This window comes from Coregonus lavaretus, assembly GCF_964263955.1.
Source record: "Coregonus lavaretus genome assembly, chromosome: 35".
Lineage (NCBI taxonomy): Eukaryota > Metazoa > Chordata > Actinopteri > Salmoniformes > Salmonidae > Coregonus > Coregonus lavaretus.
Window position 1 is genome coordinate 3306651 of NC_140022.1, and position 21868 is coordinate 3328518.

At 45.3% G+C, this 21868-nt stretch overlaps 1 protein-coding gene across 1 annotated transcript in view; it reads right to left on the reverse strand.

Moving 5' to 3' along the window:
- Window positions 1-781: 781 nt before the first annotated feature.
- sema5bb (sema domain, seven thrombospondin repeats (type 1 and type 1-like), transmembrane domain (TM) and short cytoplasmic domain, (semaphorin) 5Bb) overlaps window positions 782-21868 on the reverse strand; it is a gene marked incomplete at both ends in the record, with an annotated part of 60939 nt that continues 39852 nt past the window's right edge. The window contains 11 exons of the mRNA XM_084152819.1: window positions 782-967; window positions 2158-2363; window positions 5440-5478; window positions 5775-5924; window positions 6256-6426; window positions 9231-9470; window positions 11187-11412; window positions 11625-11772; window positions 12264-12407; window positions 13968-14152; window positions 17814-17931. Of these exons, the coding sequence (XP_084008945.1) occupies window positions 782-967; window positions 2158-2363; window positions 5440-5478; window positions 5775-5924; window positions 6256-6426; window positions 9231-9470; window positions 11187-11412; window positions 11625-11772; window positions 12264-12407; window positions 13968-14152; window positions 17814-17931 (1813 nt within the window). The remainder of the gene's footprint in view (window positions 968-2157; window positions 2364-5439; window positions 5479-5774; window positions 5925-6255; window positions 6427-9230; window positions 9471-11186; window positions 11413-11624; window positions 11773-12263; window positions 12408-13967; window positions 14153-17813; window positions 17932-21868) is intronic.

The window sequence follows — 21868 nt, forward strand, 5'->3', positions numbered from 1 at the left end:
GGCGCTTGTAACGCCAGGGTAGTGGGTTCGATCCCCGCGACCACCCATTCGCAAAAATGTATGCACACATGACTGACTGTAAGTCGCTTTGGATAAAAGCGTCTGCTAAATGGCATATTATTATTATTATTATCATAAAGTAGATTGTTAGAGCTGGAAGGTGTCTTGGTCAGCATACTCAGCTACAGTATCCTTTGGGAACGGTTGACTTTGCCGTCTATACTCCTCAGATCAAATGTGAAGTCTGTGGGTTTTTGTGATATACATGATCTGATACTGTAGGGTTTTAACGGTGTTGTTTTAGAACAGATTCCACAAGTAGTGAATCTCCATATTGAACCATAAGGCTGCTACAGCCCAGCTCCCTCACAAGACTCCAACTCCCAGCATTCCACATGGTCCAGTCTACTTCCTGGTCTTGAGATGAGTTGCTGTACTGTACAGTAGAGCAGAAAAACAACGTCATAAAACAGTCACATCAACTGAACAGTCACAATGATACCAAATGATTGTCCTGTTGGTTGACAGGCACAATTCAACCTCTGTCCGCACTGGTGATTGAGAAGAACGTGCACGGTTGGGACCTTGAGAGGGCACGCCCAGTTCAAGGGTCATTAACACAGCTCCACCTCACTGTAGCACAGCACACACTCAAGGGAGGAGAGGTGGAGAAGAGAGGAGAGGAAACAATGAAGGGTCTGGTGCAGGAGTGTTTCCAACTTCCCATAGAGATGAGTTTGGGCTGGGGGGTCAAGTTGGGGGGGGGGGTTGGGGTCCTGTCTCAACTGTGGTGCATATAGTTCCTGCAAGGCGAGTCGGGGTGGAAGGGGTGGTCGTATTTACCCAGGGGTGCAGGGTAGTAGGTGGTGGTGTACACATTATTCTGGGGGAGGGAGGGGAGGGGCGAGAGGGGCGAGGGGAAGAAGTTGCAGCTCTCGTCCGGGAGAAGGTTGTTCTTGTTCAGTGTCTGTGGAAGACAGAAGGGAACAGAACAGGGGGTGTTCAGTAGGTGCAACATGGAAGAAAAGGTTTCAAAAGGCAAGAGGCGCTATCTGATCTCGTCCAATGAGAAAGCTCATTTTTGTTTCCAGTTTCACTTCCCTGCATCGCCCCACTGTACCGCCCACTAACACACAGGGAGAATCTCCCTCCTCGCCTCCTCCTCAAAACCCATTGGAGGAGAAGGTCAAAGGGGAGGGACCTCTGGCTTTGGGTCTTGAGAAGGAGGTGAGGAGAGGACACAAGGAGTATGCAACTGAGATTCTCTCCCACAGTTACCTCATACTGTATCATGACACACAGACCCGATCAATCACACACAGATAGTATAATACATCAAACTGTATCAACAAGCAGACACGATCAATCACACACAGATGGACTAACGATCCCTTTTGGGGGTCTCAGACAGACAGACCATGGTGTCAATCGCTGGTAACCATGGCGAGAGGCAGCAGATGACACAGGAAGGACATAAGGGAGTGTTTGTGTGCGTGCGTGTGTGTTTGTGTGTATGTGTGTGTGTGTGTGTGTGTGAGGACACAGCCAGAGAGCAGACGTGAGCTAATTAATTCAGGTAATGGCTCGATTAATCAAACACAGCTGTGAGAGTCTTGCCCTCCTTTCTGATAGGTTAACAGGCTAATGAACACATTAATAAAGAGTGGGAGGCAAACAGACAGTACATCACTGGGACATCACAAGGGCGGGACAAACGGACACAGCTATAGCTACAGGCTGCTATCTCTCTGCTATCTCTCTCTGCTATTTCTCTGCTCTCTCTTGCTGCTCTCTCTTGCTGCTCTCTCTTGCTGCTCTCTCTCTGCCATTCTACCAAAGAGCAAAATAGACTAAATCAGACAAGCAAGGACTACAATGACCCGAGCATTTGAGGTCTGATATTTGGTATTTGAAGCAGACCTACGTTCAAATAGTATTTACTTTATTTCAAATTCTTAATCTGTGCTTGATTGGGCTTGCCTGGTGCAATGAAACCCATCTGGCACTCCAGGCAGATTTAATTAAAAGCTCAAAGTATTTGAAAGAAAACAAATGTTATCTATCTGAACCTGCAGGTCTGATTCTGCCCTAGCGGATCGTTCCATTCCCTATGTTTGGGGGGGGGGGGGGGGGGGTAGAAAGAGTGGAATACTCTACCTTGAACTCCATGGGGGTGTACTTCTCATTCTTTGGCGTGGTGTTGCCCTTATAGCTGAGGTGGTTGGGCGTGGTGGGGTGGATGACGGCTGAGTCCTGGGAGGGCTTGTGGAGTCGCTGGCAGTAGGCATAGACCAGGACCGACAGCCCCACCGCCGCAAAGAAACACAACGCTCCCGTGGCCATCAGGTGGAACAGAGAGAAGGCTGGTAGGAGGAGAGAGAAAGAGAGACAGTTTGAATATTATTGTCATTATTTACTCCATCATCATTGATTTAATATGTTCCAATATGTTTGCTTTGGCAATGTAGTCTTGTTCCCAAAAATTGCGAGTTCAAACCTGTTTTGAAGGCAAAGTGCAGCTAAGCTAGTGTTCAGACCTGGGTTCAAATACTATTCGAAATCAGTTAAACAGCTTTATCTGTGCTTAATTGAGCTTGCCTAGATAAATGGAACAGTTCTAAAAGTGCAAACTCCGGCCATATAGCACTGCAGCCATGCTAGAGTAAACGTCTTTGAAAGATTACAAATAGTATTTGAACCCAAGTCTACTAGCAACAATGCAATAGCTCCATAATTTCTTTGTCATGAGAGGATCAGCTAAAATGGCCACACTGCAGGCCTTAATGTTCAAATCAGTTTGGTTTTTCAAATCCGTTTTGGAATACTGACTGTCCAAACAGCAAGTTACAATTGACCAAATCGGATTTGTGTGTGTTCAGATAGCAGTTATCTGCTGACATGGCTATGCTAGTTGTCATAGTAACAATGGGTGTTTTGCGCAGTGGTGTAGGCTGATTGGTGGTGGTGCTTGTGCTTCCTATCACTCAGAAGTTATGTAGCAAGCTAAGGTGACAACAATGCCTCCCAGTTGTTTTGAATGTTCAAAATCATAGTGTAAGAACCCTTTTTAAGCCTCAAAGGATAAATCAAATCAAATTGTATTGGTCACATGCGCAGAATACAACAGGTGCAGACATTACAGTGAAATGCTTACTTACAGCCCTTAACCAACAGTGCATTTATTTTAAACAAAAAAAGTAAAAATAAAACAACAACAAAAAAAAGTGTTGAGAAAAAAAAAGAGCAGAAGTAAAATAAAGTGACAGTAGGGAGGCTATATATACAGGGGGGGTACCGTTGCAGAGTCAATGTGCGGGGGCACCGGCTAGTTGAGGTAGTTGAGGTAATATGTACATGTGGGTAGAGTTAAAGTGACTATGCATAAATACTTAACAGAGTAGCAGCAGCGTAAAAAGGATGGGGTGGGGGGGCAGTGCAAATAGTCCGGGTAGCCATGATTAGCTGTTCTGGAGCCTTATGGCTTGGGGGTAGAAGCTGTTGAGAAGTCTTTTGGACCTAGACTTGGCACTCCGGTACCGCTTGCCGTGCGGTAGCAGAGAGAACAGTCTATGACTAGGGTGGCTGGAGTCTTTGACAATTTTGAGGGCCTTCCTCTGACACCGCCTGGTATAGAGGTCCTGGATGGCAGGAAGCTTTGCCCCAGTGATGTACTGGGCCGTACGCACTACCCTCTGTAGTGCCTTGCGGTCGGAGGCCAAGCAGTTGCCATACCAGGCGGTGATGCAACCAGTCAGGATGCTCTCGATGGTGCAGCTGTAGAATTTTTTGAGGATCTGAGGACCCATGCCAAATCTTTTTAGTCTCCTGAGGGGGAATAGGCTTTGTCGTGCCCTCTTCACGACTGTCTTGGTGTGTTTGGACCATGATAGTTCGTTGGTGATGTGGACACCAAGGAACTTGAAGCTCTCAACCTGTTCCACTACAGCCCCGTCGATGAGAATGGGGGCGTGCTCAGTCCTCTTTTTTTTCCTGTAGTCCACAATCATCTCCTTTGTCTTGGTCACGTTGAGGGAGAGGTTGTTGTCCTGGCACCACACGGCCAGATCTCTGACCTCCTCCCTATAGGCTGTCTCATCGTTGTCTGTGATCAGGCCTACCACGGTTGTGTCGTCGGCAAACTTAATGATGGTGTTGGAGTCGTGCCTGGCCATGCAGTCATGGGTGAACAGAGAGTACAGGAGGGGACTGAGCACGCACCCCTGAGGGGCCCCCGTGTTGAGGATCAGTGTGGCATATGTGTTGTTACCTACCCTTAGCACCTGGGGGCGGCCCGTCAGGAAGTCCAGGATAAGATGGTCCAAGTTTCAAAACTAGTCATTTTTGGCTAGCCACACCAGTCAACTAGCTAGCTAAGTAGCTGTTTAGCTTTCTAGCACATTCAGTAATTTTTTCTTAAACAATTAACAAACTAATTAGCTACCACATGTTCTTGTCAAAATTGTCAACCCACTAGCTGGTAAGCAGCATTATATGCCAAATAACAGTCTAAAAACCACTTGAGGGCAAATAAATACGATTTGACCATTCAGACACAAGTTGCGCAGCCAGGAATCAGATTTGTATCTGATTGCAAACCACCTACACAGGTGGTTTGAAATATGGCTTGAAATATCTGATTCCATGTACTTTTTGGCTGTTCAGACTGCAGGAAAAATAACAGATTTGGATCAGATATGCAATTTATATTTTATTTTAATCACTTCAAACTGCCAATGTGAACAAGGCTTTAGGGCTCTATTCAATCAGATCCGCTTTAGCCTACATCCGCATAGCGGTTGTTTTGGGGGTGTCGGAGTTGGAACTGCAGTAGAGCTGTCAGATCCACAAGCGGCTCCTGGCATTATACCTAAAGCGGACATTGCCATTGGCTGAACGGAGTCGCATTAACAGAAATCCCATGCAGCCTGGTTTAGAAGTTTGAACACTGGAATGTGAGATGTAATCTACACCTCGATTAGGCTGATAGAAATCCTCATTATTTAGTTGAATGATTTTCCATTTGAGCGTAATTATTTCTATATAGCCTACACTTTCTCGTTCTGACCTTCTAACGCGAGTGGGACGGGTGTGGCTTCGTGACAATGATCAAGAGCAGCTGCTCACCGATTTGACAGCTCCAACACAGTTCCACCTCCGACACCGCCAAAACATCAGCTGCGGGTGTCGGCTATCGCCGGTTAACGCTTGATCTGATTGAATCTAGGCCTAAAGGTTTTAGGAATGATAGCTTTGTGTGTAATCAGGGTGGCATTGATTAATTTGTGATGCAACGGGAGTGGGCAGGGGGTAAAACAAGAGGAGAGGGAGCGGAAGAGGGGGAGGAAGGGGTGACGAGAGGCATGCTCCATGTCCTTGGGGGTCCCTGTTACCCCCCACTGGGATGGTGAGGAGGAGGGAGGAAGCTCGTAATTCACTTACCCCCACAGCGCTGGTCGTTATCCTGTCCAGGCAGAACGACTGCAGAGAAAAATAGAAAGAGAGATAAAGAGAAAGGAGAGAAATAGGAAGAGAGAGAGAGAGAGAGAGAGCGAGAGAGAGATAGAGAGAGAGAGAGAGAGAGAAGAGAGAGAGAGAGAGACTGTTACTGCAATGCACAATTCAACCATCCAATAGAGTCAAAGCTCCCCACTTTCTGCAGCAAAACCAAACAAGCACTGCCCATAAAGTGATAGTTCATTTTTGAATTTGAATAGTTCATTTTCGACTTTGTCAGCTGGCTATTTAGCCGTGCATTTAAAATGTTGGGGACTGACCTGGCACCTCGCGGGACTGACAGGGCCTGCTCGTGGTGGCATTGCCCTGACACAGGCTGGGGTCTGCCTCCTGTTCCCCACACTCCCTGCTGCGATGCTGCAGCCCCTCCTCGTCACACTCCCCCCACTCTGACCACACCAGCCAGCCACCTGGAGGAACAGGGGAGGAGTGGAGGGAGTTGGAGGAGAGAGAGGAGAGGGTGGACGGAGAGAGGGGAGGAAGAGAGGATGATGAGTTGTTGTGCTACTATAAGTCAAAGTAAAGCCACAGTGAACTCAATACCACATAGCAGCTAAATAACCTTAACATGACTTATGCCCCATCATTTAAATGAGTTATTTTGAATGCTCAACATTTTAAAAACAATATTTGTATGAACGAATGCTGCAAATATGTGTATCTGTGATCTGTGCAGGATATTACTGAATGTTGTGTATCTGCTGCCTATCTGTCATCTGTGAATCTGTTCATTCTGCATACCTTCACAGGTGTGTGTGTTGCACAGGGCCTCTTCAGTGTGCAGGCCGATGCAGATGTCACCTCCATTGGCGGGGGCAGGGTTGCTACAGGTACGTGTTCGCTGGTAGTGCCCACCTCCACAGGTGGCAGAGCAGTGAGACCATGACGCCCAGCACGACCAGGCTCCTTTCACTGGACACAAACATATGTGTCAAACTTAATGCGTAATTACATGAATTTCTTGTAGCCCTTTACACTCGTACTTGTATACGGGTTGAAAATGTCTGATTTGGACACTGATAAGCGGCTACATTTGAACACAGTGGCTGTACAGTAACATGCTATACAGCTCTGGCTCTGCTCTTCACAGCTCTGTATGGGTTTTGACTGACAGCCGTTCTGAGCTTAAGCACCGCGCGCAACAAGAAGTTTCCCCCCATCACTCCCGCTAACTGGGCAACTTCTGCAAATGTTTTGTTGTCCGAATGAGGGAAATGCTGTAAATTACGAGGACTCTATGTATTTTGAAAGATGAGACGTTGAGGATTATAATAAATACCGCTTTGATGTCATACAAGCAAGTCAAACACCCGGGAGTCCAAATGGGCACTTCACATTTCTATATCATAAAACTCATGTCATATACAGTGTCAACGTTTATGATCAGTATGTTTGATGTACAGTTAGTTACAAGATGACATGGCGTTATACCCTGGGTTGTCCTGAACAGAATGAGCCTACGTTTATTGTATTGTGAAAAGAAATTGCCGCGGACCACGCAGCAGAATGCATTCATGACTCCATTTTATGCGCACCATAATTGTCACGCCCTGACCTTGAGAGCCTTGTTTTTCTCTAGTTGGTTTGGTCAGGGTGTGAAATTCTAGATGTTCTATTTCTATGTTGGCCGGGTGTGGTTCCCAATCAGAGGCAACTGTCTATCGTTGTCTCTGATTGGGGATCATACTTAGGCAGCCATTTTGCCTACCTTAGTTGTGGGATCTTGTTTCTGTTTTGGCTTGTGTAGCCTGTTGAACTTCACGTTTGTTTGTATTTTGTTGTTTTGATTCTGTATTCAGTTACTAAAGGAATATATACGCATACCACGCTGCACCTTGGTCTGATCCGTCTATCAACGAGCGTGACAAATTACAATCTGCTTCTCTGAATTGCCTTATGAAAACCTAACTTATTTTATAACTTAGCTAGTCATGTTGGCATTAGAACAAGCTTTCAAATGATGCCCATCTGACCCAGATTGGGATTTATAATGGACTGTTTTTGGAATGTGTAAACAACTACAGTAATTGTGTAAAGGCGGGATGCAGGGTTGTGTTCCAAACAAAACAACTACAGTAATTGTGTAAAGGCGGGATGCAGGGTTGTGTTCCAAACAAAACAACTACAGTAATTGTGTAAAGGCGGGATGCAGGGTTGTGTTCCAAACAAAACAACTACAGTAATTGTGTAAAGGCGGGATGCAGGGTTGTGTTCCAAACAAAACAACTACAGCAATTGTGTAAAGGCGGGGATGCAGGGTTGTGTTCCAAACAAAACAACTACAGTAATTGTGTAAAGGCGGGATGCAGGGTTGTGTTCCAAACAAAACAACTACAGTAATTGTGTAAAGGCGGGATGCAGGGTTGTGTTCCAAACAAAACAACTACAGTAATTGTGTAAAGGCGGGATGCAGGGTTGTGTTCCAAACAAAACAACTACAGTAATTGTGTAAAGGCGGGGATGCAGGGTTGTGTTCCAAACAAAACAACTACAGTAATTGTGTAAAGGCGGGATGCAGGGTTGTGTTCCAAACAAAACAACAACAGTAATTGTGTAAAGGCGGGATGCAGGGTTGTGTTCCAAACAAAACAACTACAGTAATTGTGTAAAGGCGGGATGCAGGGTTGTGTTCCAAACAAAACAACAACAGTAATTGTGTAAAGGCGGGATGCAGGGTTGTGTTCCAAACAAAACAACAACAGTAATTGTGTAAAGGCGGGATGCAGGGTTGTGTTCCAAACAAAACAACAACAGTAATTGTGTAAAGGCGGGATGCAGGGTTGTGTTCCAAACAAAACAACTACAGTAATTGTGTAAAGGCGGGATGCAGGGTTGTGTTCCAAACAAAACAACTACAGTAATTGTGTAAAGGCGGGATGCAGGGTTGTGTTCCAAACAAAACAACAACAAATGTGCTTGCTCTAGTTCCTCAACGACACAGCTAGGAGAGCTAAAAAAAATCACCTTATAGTTGAAGACTCTTGAGTCATAAAAGTGCATTGAATGACTTAGGAACTGTCCACACTTTGGAGAGGTGTGGCCCCTTGGAAACACCAGTTAGTCCTCTCACTCAAACCCTTGTCATTTATTTGTCTTATGTTGCACCTACCCCAACATTTCCAAGAATATTCTTATGTTACTGAATGTATCCAGAGTATTTTCAGATTTCTTTATCAACAAATGCGACAAAAAGTACAGTAAATGTAAAATGCATATAAAATCAACAGTGGAATGTTTAGATTCATTCTTGTGTCAGGTGAACTGTTGTGTCCTCAACTTTAGTCTAATCATTTTCTCATAATCTTCAAATTGTTCCCTTTTAATTGCTACCATGGTTATGCATATGCTTTCCATGTTTCTTCTGTAAGAAACATTTCAATTTAGCCCAATCCATTTGGCCAACGAGTGTAACTATTTATTCAGATGCTGAGTTTTTTTAAACATATTTTCAGCACATGAAAACAAAACATTTTATTCATTATTTTTAGACTTGTTTATTTTTCACTACAGACTTTTAAAGGCAATTTACGCTTAAGCCGACATCCGCAGCATTTACCATGAATGCGATCTCCAAGAACGTGGGGGAAATTGCCTTTAAAAGGCTATTGTCGGCTTTGAAGGAATCCCAGTCTCGGTTCTACACTGCCCGTTAAGTTAATCGGTCAGTACAGTATTTGAGCAGATGTACTGTAGCACGTGACTAGTCCGTGTCTTACCTGGGCAGGGCTGGGAGTTGCAGTCCTGGTACTCCACTGGGGATCCACTACAGGCACTGGACGTGCTCTTGCCCTCAGCTGAGGCACAGGTGCGCTTGCGCGTGCGGAAGCCTTTGGCACACTCCTGGGAGCAGGTCGACCATGACTCCCACGGCGACCACCTGGTGCCACCTGGCTGTCGGAACAAAGGTCGACCGCTACCGTCACCACCAATGGTCCTGACCAAGTCTTCAACCAGAGCTGAACCACACAGAGACACAGAGACACTCATACACGAGACATTACAATACAAAATGTGATTTACAATATTATTTTTACTTCTCAAAGTCAAAAAGATTTTGTTTTGCTAATGGTATGGTAGGAAATAGAGAACAGCTCTGATAAACAATGGTCTTCTGTGACCTAAAGCTTGGCAATGAAATAACTGAAAATGTGATGGTTCTAGGAGTGCAGAGGCTTCCGTCCTCATTACATGATCTGACAGTAACCAGTGCAGTTAGAATCTAGGCCAAACATTCAACTGTGGAGTAAGATCTGGGTTAATGGCTTCCAGATGAACTCTTTGAAAAGGAAAAAGAAGCAACACATCATCTAAATTATGGAAATTACTTCAATAATTAATTAAAAGCTTTTTATTTTCTGTCTGTGTGGTTTGAAACCAGGGCAGCAGTAATATTTCATAAGAACCATGTTACTTGTTACCGTGAGGCCAGATGTCTCCTCTTGAGTCTAGACAAGGCCCCTATGACATGGTGTTTAGGCCCGGTAACAGCCTGTGACATGGTGTTTAGGCCCGGTGACAGCCTGTGACATGGTGTTTAGACCTGGTGACAGCCTGTGACATGGTGTTTAGACCTGGTGACAGCCTGTAACATGGTGTTTAGACCTGGTGACAGCCTGTGACATGGTGTTTAGGCCCGGTAACAGCCTGTAACATGGTGTTTAGGCCCGGTGACAGCCTGTGACATGGTGTTTAGACCTGGTGACAGCCTGTGACATGGTGTTTAGACCTGGTGACAGCCTGTGACATAGTGTTTAGGCCCGGTGACAGCCTGTGACATGGTGTTTAGACCTAGTGACAGCCTGTGACATGGTGTTTAGACCTGGTGACAGCCTGTGACATGGTGTTTAGACCCGGTGACAGCCTGTGACATGGTGTTTAGACCCGGGTGACAGCCTGTGACATAGTGTTTAGACCTGGTGACAGCCTGTGACATAGTGTTTAGACCTGGTGACTGCCTGTGACATGGTGTTTAGACCCGGTGACAGCCTGTGACATGGTGTTTAGACCTGGTGACCACACGGTTGCTCTGCTCTCTGCAAGTCGACGCAAACACATCCTCTCTATCTGCCTTGCTTCACATGGAGCCTGTCTTAAATATGCACACACACACACACACACACTTCTCCCCCCTCTAGCTACTGTCAGCAACAGAGGCATTCTGCCTGCCTGTCTGACCTTTAAATCAATGAGAGGCTGTGGACTGTGACACGACCCCAACCCGGGTAGCCTGTCACTGGGTACGACCGCCCAGATCATCCCGCCCCAGTGAGCACAGCATGGGTCATCCCAGCTGGCCGTTTAAAAATCTGAGCCCACTGCATAACATCAGGCTTAGCAGGCTTTCCTGCTTGTCTGCCTGTCTGCCTGTCTGCCTGTCTGCCTGTCTGCCTGTCTGCCTGTCTGCCTGCCTGCCTGCCTGCCTGCCTGTCTGTCTGTCTGCCTGTCTGTCTGTCTGCCTGTCTGCCTGTCTGCCTGTCTGTCTGCCTGTCTGTCTGCCTGTCTGTCTGCCTGTCTGTCTGCCTGTCTGTCTGCCTGTCTGTCTGCCTGTCTGTCTGCCTGTCTGTCTGCCTGTCTGCCTGTCTACCTGGACAGGGGAGAGGAAAGCTGTATGGAGAAAGTGTGTGGATGCATGTCGAGTATATGTGTATGAGTGGGTCGGGCCTCAGACTTACGCTCAGTCTCACAGGTGGCGGTGCCGTCGTTGGGGCAGACGCGGGTCTCCACCTTCTTCTTGCCCAGCTGCAGCTGACGAGGGTCTGGAAGGAGGGCCCTGCAGGTGTAGCGGGCCCTCTGCTCCTGGCGGGCCCCGTCCTGGGTCACATTCACCGGCATCCAGGGGGTCCAGGGAGTGTTGCGGCGGACCTCCGGACACGCCTCCAGGTTACAGGTCTTGTACTCCTAAGGGAGGGAGTGTTTTAGGGAAAGGAGAGTGGATATGTCAGTTTCAACCTGACTGTTCATCCTCAGACTATGATAAATGAATAATGAAAGATGCCATTCACTAGATCAAACAAGGGTGTTTATCTGTGAGAGAGATGTAGTAAAGAATGCCTTTGGGGTGCAGTATGAGGGTGTGTGTCTGTGTGTGTGTGTGTGTGTGTTTACCGTACCAGAGCACATCCTGGGCAGGTGTTCCCCTTCTCACAGCTCCTGACTCGGGAGTGGACCCCTCCTCCACACTCTGCACTGCACTTAGCCCAGGAGCCCCAAGAAGACCAGAACACAGGCAGCGGGCACGGGCTCTTCTCATTGCATAGCCTGCACACACACACACACGCGCACACACACACACACACACACACACACACACAGTAAACATACAGTTGTACTCTTTCTGCTTGGTGGTCTCTGTAAGAGAAGGTGAACCACTGCTTTACAATATGTGCACCATTTCAAAGGGCTTTGCGACGCCGAACCAGGGTCTCCAGCAAGCCACAAAACTGTGTTAACCTGCTGAGCTAAAGCTGAGGGCATTAGCTCGGGGAACTAACATAAGTCTTCAGCAAGGTTACTCAATACACAAATCTCATCTGTCACTAAGCATATGATGCAAGATGGGGAGAAAAACCTGACTGAATGTAAACCTGAATGTATATACACTTGACTGAATGTAAGCCTGATTGAATGTAAACCTAACTGAATGTAAGCCTGACTGAATGTAAACCTGACTGAATTTAAACCTGACTGAATGTAAACCTGACTGAATGTAAACCTGACTGAATGTACTGCATTGAGTCCCTCTTTCTCACCTCTCGTCTCGGCCTTGTCCCACACAGACACGCCCCCCGTGCCGGGGTGAAGGGTTGTTGCAGGAACGCTGGCGCACCTCGAACCCGATGCCACAGCTGGTGCTGCACTGACCCCAGGAGGACCAGGGGGTCCAGTCTCCGTTCCTAGAGGAGAGCGAGAGAGCGAGAGAGCGAGAGAGAGAAAGAGAGAGAGAGAGAGAGAGAAAAAGAGAGAGAGAGACTCAGAACAACTGGTAAGACACGCAGATTCACCCAAAACTCTAATAGCCTAGTTAATCACTAAGAAAAATAGTCCCTCTGTCATCTTCTATTGTAAACCCTCTGAAAGCAGAAGAACAGAACAAACATTGCTGAGCTTCAGTCTACGTGTGCTTGTCTGGGAAGCTGACTGGGCCGAGGCATTAAAAACATCCCCCAATTTGTTTAAGTGCTTCAGGCCGATGGAGCTTCCCTTCTAATTAAATTGGTGCTTCCTGTAAAAGAGCATTTCATTTCAGCACCTCTGTCTCTCTCCTGCATAGGAACACAGTGAAGTAGGCATCTGGAAGCCACCAGTAAAGATCGTAATCTCTCTAATAGCACACACACACTCAACGTACGTAAGCATGCTCACACACGTCGCTCGTCCATATATGTATACATTCTTAATTCCATTCCTTACTTAGATTTGTGTGTATTGGGTATATGTTGTGAAATTGTTAGATATTCCTTGTTAGAAGTTACTGCACTGTCGGAGCTAGAAACACAAGCATTTCGCTACACCCGCGATAACATCTGCTAAACACGTGTATGTGACAAATGAAATGTGATGTGATTTGACACACAGACACAGACACAATAGTTTGTTTCACTATCCTTGTGGGAAACATACTATTGATTCCCATTCAAAGTCATATTTTCCCTAACCTCAAACCCTTAACCTAACCCTAACCTTAACCCTGACCATATCTCCTAACCCTAACCTTAACCCTGACCCTATCTCCTAACCCTAACCCTAACCCTAATTCTAACCCTAAACCTAAGCCCTAAGTCTAAAATTGGCTTTTTCCTTGTGGGGACCGGCAAAATGTCCCCACTTGTCAGAATTGTCCCTGTTTTACTATCCTTGTGAGGAGTTCTGGTCCCCACCTGGATAGTAAAACCACACACACATACACAAATAGAGATGTGCTATACTGAGAGGTGACAGTCATTTGGTTTTCAACTCACTCTAGATAAATCCAATTACTTTTGCCTAATAAGGGAAACCTCTATTACTAGAGGGGATGGGTGTCCTTGAGTTCCCTCTAAGAACATGACAACCCTTTCTGGTAGATGCAAGGTAGTATGCATCTCATTTACATTAATATCAGTATTGGACTGTGCTGCTGCGGCTGGTCTGAAGTCTCATACTACTACTTGTCTTTGTCCAGAGATCCATTTAAGGTCAACATGTACAATACCTTCTCATCAAATATACTGACAGTTTGTTAACATGCTGGAAACATAGAATGAAAGCAGACTCAAATGCACGTCAGCCCAATTTGAACAAAAAAACGGGAATCAGGTGCCCAAATGTGGGACTTGATAATCCCCAAAAAACTTTCTGTACTCCAGGAAACATGCTCTGCTGACTGTCATGACTATTCCAGTAACTGTTGTGATGTTTGGTGCTGAATAATGAATAGTAGACTATAGCTTCCCCCTCTTCTTTCTCTACAGTACCTGGAACAGTTGGCCACCTGGATAGTGGGGCCCTTGCAGTTGGAGCCTCCACACTGAGGGACCGGACTGTTACAGGAGCGTGAGCGACACGCACAACTGGTGCTGGCACCCTCCCCGTCGTCGTGGTTACAGGGTTGCCATGGCGTCCAGGGGCTGAAGCCGCCGTCCTGGGTCAGGTTCCGTACCTGTGAGCGGGCGGGTGTTCAGAATCAGAAGAGACCAATCAGAAATGGGGTCAGAATGGTGGCTAATGGGAAAAAGTGGTAGGCGAGAGGAGAAGGTGTGTGGGGAAAGTGAATGAGTGTGTCTGTGTGTGTGAGTCTGTCTGCTGTGTGTGTGTGTATACAGTGGGGAGAACAAGTATTTGATACACTGTCGATTTTGCAGGTTTTCCTACTTACAAAGCATGTAGAGGTCTGTAATTTTTATCATAGGTACACTTCAACTGTGAGAGACGGAATCTAAAACAAAAATCCAGAAAATCACATTGTATGATTTTTAAGTAATTCATTTGCATTTTATTGCATGACATAAGTATTTGATACATCAGAAAAGCAGAACTTAATATTTGGTACAGAAACCTTTGTTTGCAATTACAGAGATCATACGTTTCTTGTAGGTCTTGACCAGGTTTGCACACACTGCAGCAGGGATTTTGGCCCACTCCTCCATACAGACCTTCTCCAGATCCTTCAGGTTTCGGGGCTGTCGCTGGGCAATACGAACTTTCAGCTCCCTCCAAAGATTTTCTATTGGGTTCAGGTCTGGAGACTGGCTAGGCCACTCCAGGACCTTGAGATGCTTCTTACGGAGCCACTCCTTAGTTGCCCTGGCTGTGTGTTTCGGGTCGTTGTCATGCTGGAAGACCCAGCCATGACCCATCTTCAATGCTCTTACTGAGGGAAGGAGGTTGTTGGCCAAGTTCTCGTGATACATAGCCCCATCCCTCCTCCCCTCAATACGGTGCAGTCGTCCTGTCCCCTTTGCAGAAAAGCATCCCCAAAGAATGATGTTTCCACCACCATGCTTCACGGTTGGGATGGTGTTCTTGGGGTTGTACTCATTCTTCTTCTTCCTCCAAACACGGCGAGTGGAGTTTAGACCAAAAAGCTCTATTTATGTCTCATCAGACCACATGACCTTCTCCCATTCCTCCTCTGGATCATCCAGATGGTCATTGGCAAACTTCAGACGGGCCTGGACATGCGCTGGCTTGAGCAGGGGGACCTTGCGTGCGCTGCAGGATTTTAATCCATGACGGCGTAGTGTGTTACTAATGGTTTTCTTTGAGACTGTGGTCCCAGCTCTCTTCAGGTCATTGACCAGGTCCTGCCGTGTAGTTCTGGGCTGATCCCTCACCTTCCTCATGATCATTGATGCCCCACGAGGTGAGATCTTGCATGGAGCCCCAGACCGAGGTTGATTGACCGTCATCTTGAACTTCTTCCAATTTCTAATAATTGCGCCAACAGTTGTTGCCTTCTCACCAAGCTGCTTGCCTATTGTCCTGTAGCCCATCCCAGCCTTGTGCAGGTCTACAATTTTATCCCTGATGTCCTTACACAGCTCTCTGGTCTTGGCCATTGTGGAGAGGTTGGAGTCTGTTTGATTGAGTGTGTGAACAGGTGTCTTTTATACAGGTAACGAGTTCAAACAGGTGCAGTTAATACAGGTAATGAGTGGAGAACAGGAGGGCTTCTTAAAGAAAAACTAACAGGTCTGTGAGAGCTGGAATTCTTACTGGTTGGTAGGTGATCAAATACTTATATGTCATGCAATAAAATGCAAATGAATTACTTAAAAATCATACAATGTGATTTTCTGGATTTTTGTTTTAGATTCCGTCTCTCACAGTTGAAGTGTACCTATGATAAAAATTACAGACCTCTACATGCTTTGTAAGTAGGAAAACCTGCAAAATCGGCAGTGTATCAAATACTTGTTCTCCCCACTGTATGTGTGTGTGCATGTTTTTCCCCCTAAATTATCAGGACCCCAAAGTCCTAACATTTCACCTGAATGTCCTGACTTTCTTTTTTGTCAGGACCTAAATTTGTTCAAATGCTATTTTAAGCTTAAGGGTTTCGATTGAGGGTTTTTGGGGTTAAGGTTTAGGGTTAGTGTTAGGTTTAGGGGTTAGGGTAAATAGGATTTTTAATGGTCAAACATTTTACACTCCAAAAAGTCCGGACATTTCACGAAAACAAAGAGTGTGTGTGTGTACAGTGCATTCGGAAAGTATTCAGACCCCTTGACTTTTTCCACATTTTGTTACGTTACAGCCTTATTCTAAAATTGATTAAATGGTTTTTTTCCCCTCATCAATCTACAAACAATACCCCATAATGACAAAGCAAAAACATTTTATTTATTTATTATTTTTGCAAATTTATTACAAATACAAAACTGAAATATCACATTTATGTAAGTATTCAGACCCTTTACTTCAGTACTTTGTTGAAGAACCTTTGGTAGCGATTACAGCCTTGAGTCTTCTTGGGTATGACGCTACAAGCTTTGGGGAGTTTCTCCCATTCTTCTCTGCAGATCCTCTCAAGCTCTGTCAGGTTGGATGGGGAGCGTCGCTGCACAGCTATTTTCAGGTCTCTCCAGAGATGTTCCATCGGGTTCAAGTCCAGGCTCTGGCTGGGCCCTCAAGGACATTCGGAGATTGTCCCGAAGTCACTCCTGCGTTGTCTTGGCTGTGTGCTTAGGGTCGTTGTCCTGTTGGAAAGTGAACCTTCGCCCCAGTCCAAGGTTCTGAGCGCTCTGGAGCAGATTTTCATCAAGGATCTCTCTGTACTTTGCTCCGTTCATCTTTCCCTCAATCCTGACTAATCTCCCAGTCCCTGCTGCTGAAAAATCTCCCCACAGCATGATGCTGCCACCACCATGCCTTACCGTAGGGATGGTGCCAGGCTTCCTCCAGACGTGACGCTTGGCATTCAGGTCAAAAGGTTCAATCTTAGTTTCATCTGACCGGACAATCTTGTTTCTCATGGTCTGAGAGTCATTATGCGCCTTTTGGCAAACTCCAAACGGGCTGTCATGTGCCTTTTACTGAGGAGTGGCTTCCGTCTGGCCACGCTACCATAAAGGCCTGATTGGTGGAGTGTTGCAGAGATGGTTGTCCTTCTAGAAGGTTCTCCCATCTCCACAGAGGAACTCTGGAGCTCTGTCAGAGTGACCATCGGGTTCTTGGTCACCTCCCTGACCAAGGCCCTTCTCCTCCGATTGCTCAGTTTGGCAGGGAGGCCAGCTCTAGGAAGTCTTGGTGGTTACAAACTTGGAGGCCACTGTGTTCTTGGGGACCTTCAATGCTGCAGACATTTTTTGGTACCCTTCCCCAGATCTGTGCCTCGACACAATCCTGTCTCTGTGCTCTACAGACAATTCCTTCGACCTCATGGCTTGGTTTTTGCTCTGACATGCACTGTCAACTGTGGGATCTTATATAGACAGGTGTGTGCCTTTCCAAATCATGTCCAATCAATTTAATTTACCACAGGTGGACTCCAATCAAGTTATAGAAACATCAAGGATGATCAATGGAAACAGGATGTGCCTGAGCTCTATTTTGAGTGTCATAGAAAAAGATCTGAATACTTATGTAAATAAGGTATTTCTGTTTTAATTTTTAATACATTTGGAAAATGTTGTCATTATGGGGTATTGTGTGTAGATTGATGAGGAAAATGTTTTTATTTAATCAATCTTAGAATAAGGCTGTAACGTAACAACATTTGGAAAAAGTCAAGGGGTCTGAATACTTTCCGAATGACCTGTGTGTTACATAGAGGTGTGTGTTTGTGTGTGTGTTACATATGAGGTGTGTGTGACCCTTACTGGGCACTCAGTGATATTCTGGCTCCACTGGCTCATGTTGTAGCTATCCTCGATGGTGGTGCAGCGCTTCTGCTTACGGTCCCAGCCACAGTAGGGGTCTCGGGCGTCCAGGCAGTGCCTGTAGGAACCCAGGGCACAAAGACAGCAGTCAGTGGAGAGGGACAGCACTGGAAAAACACCTCACATCTCACCTCACTCAACAACATGTAAGCGTAAAGCTAGGAAAACAGCTCTCCCCCAATAAACCCCATTCAGTATCAGACTGGTGCTAGTTGAGGTGTTGACACATTCAGGGGGACCCACTCTGACACATGCTCCTCTGTAAGGCACCGTGCCACACGACACGCTTCTCGGCAGCTAAATGTTTGTATGCTCCAGAAAAAACATGAGATAATTTCAGTCATTAAATCCAGGGGTTGTTAATGAAATGAAGTTGTCAGAGAGTCCGGGAAGGGAACCCCCTAGCTGAGAAGCTTAGGAATGCTGTTTGACAACGTGTTTGTGAAAAAGTACAGGTCAGAGCATCCCATAGAAATAGATAGAGGACTCTAGTGTTTACCAACTTATAAAAGTACTAGAAGAAGAAAATGGACTACTTCAAAATGGAGATGGCCTCAATGGTGGTGCCCATGCTCTAACAGATGCCATAATGGGACAGATAATATGATGTGATGTCTATCGAAGTCAATGGGGTAGCCTCTTTACCGTAGGACCCTGTGTGACAGGCACAGGTCAGGGCAGCCCCTTTACCGTAAGACCCTGTGTGACAGGCACAGGTCAGGGCAGCCCCTTTACCGTAGGACCCTGTGTGACAGGCACAGGTCAGGGCAGCCCCTTTACCGTAGGACCCTGTGTGACAGGCACAGGTCAGGGCAGCCCCTTTACCGTACGACCCTGTGTGACAGGCACAGGTCAGGGCAGCCCCTTTACCGTACGACCCTGTGTGACAGGCAGAGGTAAGGGCAGCCCCTTTACCGTAAGACCCTGTGTGACAGGCACAGGTCAGGGTAGCCCCTTTACCGTAGGACCATGTGAGGGGTCCTTCTCTTCCTGGTTGTTTTATCTTTTGTAATTTTTTTATTTAACCTTTATTTAACCAGGAAGGGCTCATTGAGATTTAAAATCTCTTTTTCAAGAGCGTCCTGGCCAAGATAGGCAGCACCAAGTCATTACAAAAAATTACAGACAGACAACATGAAAAACTACAAGTAATCTAGTAAAAACCATTCATGAATTCACAAGAGTATAACAATATCAAAAACAGCAAATTAAAGACATTGACAGGTCAGGGAATCAGCCTCAAAATCCTTCATCAGAGATTTAAAAACACCAATCGGGACAAGTTCTTCCAGTTTAAAATTATTTTGTAAGGTGTTCCAAGACGATGGCGCAGAGTACATAAAAGACCTTTTACCAAATTCAGTTCGGACATTTGGAACAGTTAGCAGGATAAAGTCCAGTGAACGAAGAGAGTACCCACCACATTTCTGAACAATAAAAATGCCCAAATAAAAAGGTAGTAAACCCAAAATGGCTTTGTAAATAAAAGTATACCAGTGACTGAGCCTACGAGTGACTAGAGAAGGCCAGCCAACCCTGGTATACAAAGTACAGTGGTGCGTAAGGGTTTTGCAGTTTAAAATAAATCTCAAAGTACCATGATAAAGAGTGTCAATTGATCTCAAACACTGAGCGGAAGCATTCATATATAAAATATCCCCATAGTCTAGTAAAGGCATAAATGTAGCTGATACTAGCCTCCTTCTGGCTTCAAAAGAAAAACAGGCCTTATTCCTAAAATAAAATCCCAATTTCAGCTTCAATTTTTTTGTAAGTTGTTGAATATGCAATTTAAAAGAGAGGCCGTCATCAATTAGAATTCCAATATATTTATATGAGGTTACAACCTCAATCTCCTTGCCCTGACAGGTAGTAACAGGTGAAAGGTTCAGAGGTCTATTTCTTGCATTAGAAAACACCATTAGTTTAGTTTTGTCAGTATTGAGGATAAGCTTCAATTGACACAAGGTATGTTGAACAGTATAAAAAGCAGTTTGCAAGTTCTGGAAAGCTTTTGTAAGAGATGAGGCACAACAGTAAATAACAGTATCATCAGCATAAAAATGAAGTTGTGCATTTTGGACATTTTTGTCTAAATCATTAATATAAATAGTGAATAAGAGAGGACCAAGTACAGAGCCCTGGGGCACACCATTCAGGACAGACAATTTAACAGACATAAGCCCATCAAATTGAGTGCACTGAGTTCTATCAGACAGATAGTTAGCAAACCATGCAACTGCATGCTCCGAAAGACCTACACTCAACAATCTCTGCCTTAGTATAGCATGATCAACTGTATCAAAAGCCTTAGAGAGATCAATAAAAAGTGAGACACAGTGCTGTTTTTTGTCAAGGGCTTCAGTGATATCATTTAAAACCTTCATGGCTGCTGTAATTGTGCTATGCTTCTTCCTGAAGCCCGATTGATACATTGATAAAATAGAGTTAGTAAATAAAAACTCTTTTAGCTGTTCACTTACAAGGGTTTCAAGTATTTTCACCAGGGGTGACAGCTTTGAGATTGGCCTATAATTATTTAAAAGAGTTGGATCTCCCCCTTTTAAAAGTGGTAGGACAAATGCTGATTTCCAGATCTTTGGAATTTCATTACATTCCAGGGTTAGATTGAACAGATATGTAAGTGGTTCAGCTATGAAATCAGCTATGATATCTGGCTCCGTGAGGCCGAGATGGAGCAGAGAAAACAGGTCCTGTTGACCCAGAGCACTAGGCTGATGTAGAGAGCAAGAGGCCTGTGTGTGTGTGTGTGTGTGTGTGTGTACTGTATAAGCGAGGGGATTTGATGGGGTTGGGAGTATAAACGTTTCCCTGTGAGACCCAAGTCAGGACGGGCGTGGGTTAGTTTGGGCTTCCAGTCCAGTGAAGGCTCTTTTCTCCAGGTTCAGAGAGGCTTCTCTCTACATAAACATCACATTGCTAAGCAGTGGGGGGGTTAACAAGACGGCCCCCTAGACCCCCTAACTGTCACTCAAACCCCAGCCTCATCTCCCACTGAGTGAGCCCACTTTGGAAACAGTTTATCACACGCAGCCCCGTGTCTACCAGACAAGGTCTCACTGTGACCCCACTCTGGAAACAGTTTATCACACTCAGCCCCCGTCTACCAGACAAGGTCTCACTCTGTGGGCAAGAGAGGGATGGAGAGAAGGAAGGTGAGAGGAGAGGAAAGGAGGGAGGAAGAGATGACGTGACAGGAGAGGGGGATAGTATAAAGAAATCCACTCCCAAGCTGCACCATCTATCACCAGTAATCAATATATCCATCTATCACCAGTAATTAATATCTCCATCTATCACCAGTAATCAATATCTCCATCAATCACCAGTAATCATTATCACCATCTATCACCAGTAATCATTATCGCCCTCTATCACCAGTAATCAATATCACCATCTATCACCAGTAATCAATATCACCATCTATCACCAGTAATCAATATCGCCATCTATCACCAGCAATCAATATCTCCATCTATCACCAGTAATCAATATCACCATCAATCACCAGTAATCAATATCATTATCAATCACCAGTATTCAATATCACCATCTATCACCAGTAATCAATATCACAATCTATCACCAGTAATCAATATCTCCATCAATCACCAGTAATCAATATCACCATCTATCACCGGTACTAATATCCCCCTCTATCACCAGTAATCAATAACACCATCTATCACCAGTAATCAATATCTCCATCTATCACCAGTAATCAATATCACCATCTATCACCATTAATCAATATCTCCATCTATCACCAGTAATCAATATCACCATCAATCACCAGTAATCAATATCATTATCAATCACCAGTAATCAATATCACCATCTATCACCAGTAATCAATATCACAATCTATCACCAGTAATCAATATCTCCATCAATCACCAGTAATCAATATCACCATCTATCACCGGTACTAATATCCCCCTCTATCACCAGTAATCAATAACACCATCTATCAC